A 9649-nucleotide genomic window follows, 5' to 3' on the forward strand; every position below is an offset into this window, starting at 1 on the left:
ATGTTAGATTCGACGAGAACCAAGAACCGAGCAACAAATGATCAAAGATCAAAATAGATGAATGAAGATATATCTGATATGAGAGAAAAATAGAGACAGAGAAGATAATTTTGAGAAGACTCTCACCGAGCTATCACTGAACTAGTGAAGGTGAGAGTATAATGCTTATTATATAGAAAAATAATAGCATATACATCCAAGAGGTGCATCAACTCCCACCTCCATAAAAAATGGGAGGTTTAACCTACTACCCCATAAAAGGTGGGAGGTTTTTACCTACTTGGTAAATGCCAAAACATGTGGCATAACCTCCTTACATAAAAAACAAAAAAAGGAGTTATAAGAGGTGGCACATAAAGCCGAAAGAGGGTGAGAAACCCAACTACACCATAAGCCACTTAGGAAATGATAGAATAGTGGTTATGAGAGGTGGCACAACAAGCCAAAAGAGGGTGTGTAACTCAACTACCCATGTAAGGTGGAGAGTTACACATGTAGCTGAAGTCTTTTGCCACATGTCCTCATATTAACCACTCCTAATAACCTAAGCAAGCTTAATAATATAGGTAGGAAAAATAAATACCCCCTAACATAAGGAAAATAAAAAACCTACACTAACACTAGGTGCCATAGTCCACTAGGAATAGGGCACTGGGTACCATAGTGGATCCAGCCAATAAGGGACAAAAGAAAGGTGGTTGATGAGTGCATGGACCCAATACATTGGATCAAGTCACCTCATGAGCATATGACAACAGTTTGGATACGATAAGGCCGAAATAGGCTCAAAATGACCTAGAAGGAGGCACACTAAAGCAAGGGCCCTAAAAAGAGTGTGAAATTTTAAAGGGGTTACAATTTACAACAATATAGTATATCATAATTCATATGCTTCATTTATTATATTTTGACATGCACTCATAGATTATTTTACTCATTCAAAGAGTGTGTTTTTATTGTGCTTCTTATCTTTCACCTTCTAGTGGTGTTTCCTTAAGATATCTCGTGAGTTTATTTGTCTATCACGTTGATATACCATTTTTAGATGCCCATGATGACCTTCCTTTGGATCAATTTATGTAATTTTCTAATATATATTTTGAGATCTTGAAATATATTATTATAATTTTGTATCACCCTATATCCTATTCATTTGCATGAACATATGGCTTAAACATATATAAATAATAATTCTATAAGAATCCCTTACAATTTTACTAGGCTTATTTGAGAATGAAGTCTTGTCTCAATTTTGTTGTTTATATACCAAACAATCTTTAACACCAATTAGATGTCATCATAAGCAAGTTACAAAATGTGGAGAAATACATTAATGGATTGCAAAAATCTCAAAAGAAAGATTACACTAGTGAGATACTACATAATCCTTTATATGACATATTGACCTACACTTCATTGTGCATAGTTTCATATGATCATAGAGATGATTCATTGATTCATATAAGGTCCTTCAAAATGGCTTGCTTAGACTACCTTTATGATGAAAAGCTAATTTCTCTAGATTATTTTCAATGAGTTTGTGTGATTATGCACTTAGTTTTATTTTTTACTCCATGCTTCTATTTCTTCTTTTGGAGACTTAAATATCATTATACATTTTTTTTAATGCAACATTGAGCCTAAGAAAATAATTGATCAACTAGTACAATGTAAATAATTGATCAACTAGTACAATGTAAACAAAGAGAACATGAGACTCTCAATGAGTATATTCTTCAATTTCAATCTATGGTTGTTAAAGCTAAGTTTCAAACTGTCGAATAATGAGCATTAGAGTTTACACATCAAGTTACGTCTACTTCCACTAATTAAAGAACAGATGTTTTACAAAACTTGTTCTTCGTTTTATGAGTTAGGTGTTAGTGTATGAAGATATGAACTTGCCTTGTAAGAAAATAACCCTTCATGTTATTTAGCACTCCTCCTTCCCCTAAGTTGCAATCATTGATAAGCATAGAATAATGGGGTAATGAGATAGATATAAGGTCAAGCATAATGATGATCACCATGCCACCATCATCCAAATAAAACCAAAAGTGTTTAGAGACTTCACTAGATTGGAGGATCTTCCAAATGTCATAACGAAACAACCTAAGAAAAGAAAAAAACTTGTCACTTTACCTTTTATTGAACCAACTAATACATTTAGAGGTGTCTCTCAACAATTCAAAGCTAGATATTTTGTGATTGCCATTGGACACATAGTCATACTATAGGTGCGTCAATCTCAAGCATAAAATTCAAAATCTTATCAACAAATATGTGATAAAGGATGAGGATATGCATAATCATGTAAACACATATTTAGGTCCTCCACATGATGAGTATAATCAAATGAAAATGGATAAGAATCTTTTCAATGTTTTTTATGACAAGTATGTTAGTTTTTATGGCACTTATAATAATACACCTAGCACACCACACATGGAAGTTACAATGAGGTAATCACACATAATGAACATGAACAAAACATATACTCAAATATTCGCTTGAGCATCTCACGAATAATGGCATGAAAGCCAAGATACATCTAATCTAATTCATTCCAAGATTACATCGCATATATACCACATTTGTTCAAGTGAAACATTCCATGACCATACATCATCCTCTATGAATCGTGGCATTCTGATGGATAGTTTCATGGGGGCACATATATTTGTGTGACATATGTCTTGATCTCATTGAAATAGACCTACACCCACTTGGTTTTGATGGATTTATTGGTTGATATGTTTGCATGTCCCTTCCACATGTTACAAGTATTTTTATGCTATTTTAATTCCTTTTTGTGCTTTCGTTTAATCTTGCCACTTGAGGGAAAGGTACCATTTCTTCTAGCGAGATTTATGTCTTCATGCATTCTCATTGCACCCAAATGTGGGTTGCATTTATTTATCTTTTAGTATTCATTCACTTGAATCATGCATGGGTAAGTACACATTCATCACTCAATTTTGTATTTAATCTATCACATGATGAGTTTTTAATTAATTTTATGCACTTCTACCTCTCAACTTGTGCACTCCTTTGCAAATCCACACAAATTGGGGGGCATATTGTTCATAATTTCATCTTCAATTCATGCACAATTGCAATGTACGTGAGCACACATTTGTTACGAAGTCTCAAATTCCATAAAATTCCTACCATTTTATCTTACTATTATTCCATTTATTTCTACTCCAATATGCATGAACACTTACGTTTGTACACACCAAAACAAAGGCTAGATATAGAAAAACAATTCACCTCTAAATACACTTGATAGAATTTCCCCACCCTAGACAATTTCAAAATAACATAATCAAAATCATAGCCACAATCTCATCCACCTTTACCAAACTTCAAACTAGATTTCACAACCACCAATTATAGGCATGACCATTGCTCATGGACATGCACAACAATAAGTTTGAATTCAGTGTTTAGGGTGTGTATATAAAATAATCATCCTCAAGTCACTTCACATCATGAAGCACAACACATTCTCACATTTATCTTTTTCTACATCACATTCAACACAACTTCATTGTCTCTAATTTCCACTATTTGAGACTTAATTAAGGAACAAGTGTTATAAACTTCAATCCTTGCATAGCAAACCTCGAGATGTTTTCTTAATACTCCACTTGTTTCCTAAGACAAACACATATTGCTGATGCCAAACATCTAATTTTGCCCATGACAAAATCCCAAAAATCAGAACAACATTATACCCCTAAATAACAAATATTTTACATTTGTGCACTTCGATTCCAAAACATTTAATCTCAAAAATCACAATATATAAATTTCAAGAACCCTTTTTCATCTTATTTACATTTCAACATACTTAAATTTTAAATCATATTAAAATCAACACCTATATCTACATTTGATTGATTTTATTGAGCACTCCTACACTTTTTTAAAAAGTCCTTTAATTTTTTTTATATTGAATCGAAGTAAAGATTAATTACATAGAATGAGGCAACCAGCAGACTTTCAGAAAATAAATGAGATTAAAGAACTACCACAATCTCATACAACCCATACAAAGCTTGGGTAAGAAAAAAGAACCCCAAAACTACCATACAAATGATTTTTTATTTTTTTCTCTAGACACATCATTTTTTTAATCTCTAGATGGAACCACCCTTTACCTTTAAGAACTACCACAATCCCATACAACCCAAAAAAAGCTTGATGTAAGAAGAAAGAATCCTAAAATTTACCAAACAAATCATTTTTTTACCTCTAGATAGAACCACACTTTACCTTTAAGAACTACCACAATCTCATACATCATTTTTTAATCTCTAGATGGAACCACTCTTTACCTTTAAGAACTACCACAATCCCATACACATCACTTTTTTATCTCTAGATGGAACCACCCTTTACCTTTAAGAACTACCACAGTCCCGTACCAAAAAAAAAGCTTGATGTAAGAAAAGGAACCCCAAATTACCATACAAATCATTTTTTTAATCTTTAGATGGAACTACCCTTTACCTTTAAGAACTACCACACCCTTTACCTTTAAAAACTACCACAATCCCCTACCCAAAAAAAAAATAACTTGGGGTAAGAAAAAAGAACCCAAAACCACCATACAAATCATTTTTTAATCTCTGAATGGAACCACCCTTTACCTTTGTCTTTAAAACACTATAATTTAATTTTAAAATTTTGTCAACATACACTAAATTGACATCAAAATTTACCTTGCATGGAAAACCTGCACATTAAAATCAATGATGAGATTATATTGAACTTTGAGATATCACCCACAACCAAAATGAAGTTCCAAACTTAATTTGTACTGGTCACAATGATTCATGATAAAGACTAGCCTTTAAAAACAATTACTAGACCTAATATATCTTTTACTCTGTTTTTTCTAGTACTTGACAAAGCCTTCTGTACTCTAAACCACAAAGACAGGCCTTGGAAAGGGCAAAAAAAACAATGAATGGGAATGGGAATGGGAATCGGTATGGGTGAAGCATGATTTTGATGTTGTCACCAAGGTCGAGATCTATTTTGAAAAGCCCTTCCTTCAATGGTAACGCTGTTTTACTGTCACAGTCCACTTCAACAGCTTTAATTGTTCGGTGACTGTTTATTGCAGAGGTACTTTCAGAGTTGATATAGGAAGAAGTGCAGATTTCATCTATTTCTTGTTTTTTAAGCTAAGACGATATGTTATCTAATTCAAACTTCTCACAGACCACATGTTACCAAATGGGCTCATGATGATCTGACAGCAATATGAAGTGTTCCAAAAGTCAAGGCAAACATGACACTGACTGGGTAAAAGCCTTTTTCTAAGAATAAATGCAAACAAATGCTATTGGTGCTCTACACTGGACTGGTCTCCTAATATAGACCAAAATCTTGAAATAGAATAACTTTACTTGTCAATGGAAAAAGAAAGTGAAAGCTAAAGTGCCATGAAAACGATGGGAAGCATCCATTAAAGACATGGTTATGAGAAGAGGAGATCAGACTCCGTAAGCATAAAAATTCAAGCTGATGGCCTGTTATATCCATTTATCTTGCATTTTAACCAGAGAGTTTGGAAAGAAACCTTTGCCTTCTCAATGCCATGTTCAATAAATGGGTAAAAGCCAGAAGCAGATTTGTTTATAAACCAACAAAAGTTTTAAACAGTTGCAGAGACTCCTGCCTCTAAAACCCTACAAAAACCCTCCCCCAAAAACCACAGCCTTCTGTCAGCATGGCTGTACTTCAGAAACGAACACTGAGCTGCAGAATTCATTCAGTTTTCTCCTTTTGGCATATGGCTCCACGCTTATGCTTGAGGTGCGAGTAGCACTTGTTTTGTCACTGTCCCAGCTGCTGAAACATGCCCCTGCATCAAGAACTCCAGTAGGAGTTTTTGCTGCTGATAGGGATCCTCCTGATATCTGGTTTTTCTTGCTTCTTGTGAAGGAATTCTCTATCATAATTTCCTGGATCAGATTGTAACACCCAAACATTCTTTCCTGTAAAGAAAACGAAGTGTTAGTGAAATGCAATCTAGGTACAAGTCATAAGAGATTACCCATTTGATTACTTGAATTGAATCATGCTTACTTTGTCCACATTGCTGCAAGAAGATAGAACCCTCTTGTAATGGGCTGCTTCCAGAGGTACCACTTCCTCAGCTGCACACAGTACTGCTGCTGCTGCAATGGCAGATGGCTTGTATTCTGCCATATCTGCCACTGAAATACATCATAGGCAAAGATATCAGACATGTTATAGCTTCAACTCAAATTGATCTTGTGTTTATACAAACTCTTAAATATATCTGCCATGACTGTGCTGCACCTCTATTGAGTTCAATCTATTTTTTATAATCTTTTAATAGGATTTGAGTGTATGTATGAGTATCACTATGCGGCAAGTTCAAAAGTCAAATAAACCAGATGGAATTTCTGTTAAAAAACAAAGAACAATGCGAGACTTCGATTATAAAACAGAGCAATGCAAGACTGTTATTACTGAACAGAGCAATGTGAATGGATTTGAGATTACCTTTGACAGTGTTAAGAATGAGCTCAACAGCCCTCTCAATCAGATGTACGGGAGTGACATTGTTCCGTTCAATGGCTTTGGAGACGAAGTAATCAACAAAGGAAAATGGCGTAACAGAGTGCATTCTCCATTGCAGTGTGCTCAGAACCAGAAGCTCCATTCTTTGAATAGTATGTGCATCAAATATGAACTTTGCATCCTCCCCCTGCATATCCAAGAAAAAACATCAGATGTCTCATCCACATTGTCCTGTTCTCATAAATTCCAGCAATATGCTTGGTCCTTTAACAAGGCCTGTTTTTCACCTGCAAATCTTGAAGAAGGGGAACATGAATGTCCGCCATTTTAACCGCCAGAGACAAGCAAGCAACAGAGACCAGCTGGAGCATCCAAGCCTTGCAGGTACCTTGCTGCAATGGCGCTCAGGAACTTATATTTCCCTTTTGTACATACAATCCAAAGAAACAACAAACTCTTTACCAACAAAGAGCGCATGCATTCAAGAGATAAAAAAGACAACACTATCTTTCCCCCCAGATTACTTACTGGCAGCTTAAATATCGAAAGGAACCGATCCAGGTAATTAACAGCCAGGTAGCCAGTCAGGGACCCAAAATTATAAAAGCAATGCACCTGCCAACATGAGCATAGGGACATTCAGCAAACTAATGAACAGTCCAATCTAATATTAGCCCAATCTGCATTATAACTTGAATCAAGAAAGTCGGAATGGGCAGAAGGCATCAATCTTCTAAACAAGCAAACACAGTTTGGTATATCTACAGACCAATTTGACTTAACAACACGGAAATCTGCACTGATAAACCAGCATATAAATCTTAAAACTGTGCACCTAAATACACTTCCAATCGAAACTAAACACCCATAGAAACAATCTGTTTTACAAGCAAATACATTTTCACAGGTCTACAGACCAATGTGGCACATATAAACTGGTAACTCGGTACATTATTCATAAACCCGAATCTTAAGTCACTGCAAAACCTGAGCACCCAAAAACACATTCAATCGATACAAAACCGAACACCCATTGAATCAATCTTCCATCTCTTTCATAAAAACACCAATTTCGTTGCATTCAGGGGACCAAACCAAGCAACTAGACTAAACACCTTGAGAATCCAGTTGACAGCCTCCCTGCGAGCGTTAAGATCAAGGGTTCGATTCCTGAACCGCTCCACATAGCCTTGCTTGGGCATGAACTCGGGCTCTTTTTGGAGCAGCACAGAGAGCGACTCATCATCCTCAGCTGCAAAGAAAGACAGGGACAAATGGGTCTGTTGGGTATCGCCCTGGTTGTCCCAGGATTCGAAATGCGAACCATTCTCAAGCACATTGGACACACAGTCAAAGCTGGGCGCCATGGCTGCCTTGTCTCAGATCTTCACCATTGATTCCTTCTATACTTCTTCCCCCCCAACCCCCCTCTTGAAACAATCAAAAGACAAGATTAAAAAGCCCAATGAATTCAACGGGCGTGCAATCCTCTGTGAAATCAGTCACAATCCCTTCTAGAGAATGCAAAGGAACCTCCTCTTTTCTCTTTTTCCTGCTTGTAATAGGTGGTCCTTTTCTCTCCTTACTCCCACCTCCCCTAAATTTGGCGGAGGCCTTTTGCCTGCGAGATATGTCCGCTAACTAACTAGTTAAAACTCCTTTCCCTCCTCCCTGGCATTGCTAAATTAATGATTATGCTGCTCTATTCTACACAACACGTGCCTCGCAAGCTGCCGGCACCTGCCTTCCACAGAAAGGGGACAAATCCTGTATTTGGCCTTTTAAATCTCAGTCTAATTTGACTCTCTCGTTTACTGCAACACCCTCTTAATTAATTCCCTGGATTTGATGGAGACACTACTTAAACAAATATACCCAACTCTGAAAATTTCCAATTACTCTACAGTATTTTGACAACACTAATAATTACTGCACCATAGTAAACAATGGAGAAATGGGTGGTTTTCTAGTTTTATGTGACTGTATGCACACTCTCGCTAAAGTACGCTGCTAAATGTAGAAGGAGTTTTAATGCTTAAGTAGAGGGGCTGGAGACTCGGTCAAGGGCTCCGTATATGTTGGCCTCATCCACTCTACCGAAAACAGTGTCATGCCAAACAAATAGTACTAAACCATTTCACGCCTAACAGCTTTTTCCCCACTCCCTTGTTGGCCACTCCAAGTCTCTGAACTTGCTCCATGCATGCTCCTCATGAGGATGACAACGTTGTAAACAATTTTTTTGAAGTAGGAATGAACGAAGAATTCCTAATTAATTGTAGTTGATTTGTGGATTCAATTGTGTAAGCATCTAAAACATCAATATTTCAGTACACACTATGAATCATCATAATGAAAGAGAACAATTGATGCAAAAGTGCTTACACAATTGAATCTAAAAATGAATTACAACCAATAACATGGATTATGGAAATCTGATGAATCTAATTGATTTCGTGATTGAAAAAATGCCTTAAAGTGGCATAATTTTTATTTATATCCTAAGGATAAGTAGGTTCTTTTGTTGGGTATACAAACATTTTTGGGGGGTATTGAGAGATAATGTATGATTTTTTGGATACAATCGCGTTCATATCTTATTGATTTGCATGAACATATGGCTTAGACATGTATACACATGAGTTGGCCTAGTGGTGGAGAATTTGTACTCTTGAAAGAGATGTCACAAGTTCAAAACTTGCACAATTGAAAAGAGAGTTGAGCAATAGGTTTCATTTGATCTTCATAGGTCTATCAAGCAAAGGTACCCATTAGATCCATCTTTTTTTTGTAATTCTTATTGAAGTTTTCTACTTATTATTAGATAAGTGTTTGAGTTCTCTTGTCGGAAGGTTGTTTCTTCTTAATCAATGATTATTTACAGTTTTAATTGCTTATTTGACAAGGATACAACTTTCTTTCCTATTTTTTGTGAGCAAAACTTGAAAATTTGTACAGTAGGCTTGATTGTTTCTATAATGAAATCTAGTTCAAAAATTACTTATCACAAAGATGAACTATTTTGTGTCGGAAAGATAACCCTCCTAATTGGGTGGTCAAAAAAGTTGGGATTAAGTAGGAC

The 9649-nt window shown here is 35.9% G+C and overlaps 1 protein-coding gene across 1 annotated transcript; it reads right to left on the reverse strand.

The window, feature by feature from the left end:
- Positions 1-5494: 5494 nt before the first annotated feature.
- LOC131048635 (cyclin-D3-1) lies at positions 5495-8293 on the reverse strand. Its single transcript, XM_057982675.2, has 6 exons — positions 7683-8293; positions 7096-7182; positions 6855-6959; positions 6550-6754; positions 6106-6236; positions 5495-6014 (listed from the first exon to the last, which is right to left on the reverse strand). The coding sequence occupies exons 1-6, from the start codon at positions 7932-7934 to the stop codon at positions 5742-5744; spliced, it is 1053 nt and encodes a 350-aa protein (XP_057838658.2). The 5' UTR covers positions 7935-8293; the 3' UTR covers positions 5495-5741.
- Positions 8294-9649: the final 1356 nt, after the last annotated feature.

The sequence above is a fragment of the Cryptomeria japonica genome, chromosome 6 (assembly GCF_030272615.1).
Source record: "Cryptomeria japonica chromosome 6, Sugi_1.0, whole genome shotgun sequence".
Taxonomy (NCBI): domain Eukaryota; kingdom Viridiplantae; phylum Streptophyta; class Pinopsida; order Cupressales; family Cupressaceae; genus Cryptomeria; species Cryptomeria japonica.

Excerpts from the sequence above, each read along its gene's own strand:
- LOC131048635 (XM_057982675.2), bottom strand. The coding sequence starts at position 7,934 with ATGGCGCCCAGCTTTGACTGTGTGTCCAATGTGCTTGAGAATGGTTCG. Across the intron at positions 6,237-6,549 it reads CATTCTTAACACTGTCAAAG|TGGCAGATATGGCAGAATAC; the intron begins GTAATCTCAAAT and ends GATGTATTTCAG. Across the intron at positions 6,015-6,105 it reads CTTGCAGCAATGTGGACAAA|GAAAGAATGTTTGGGTGTTA; the intron begins GTAAGCATGATT and ends TTTTCTTTACAG.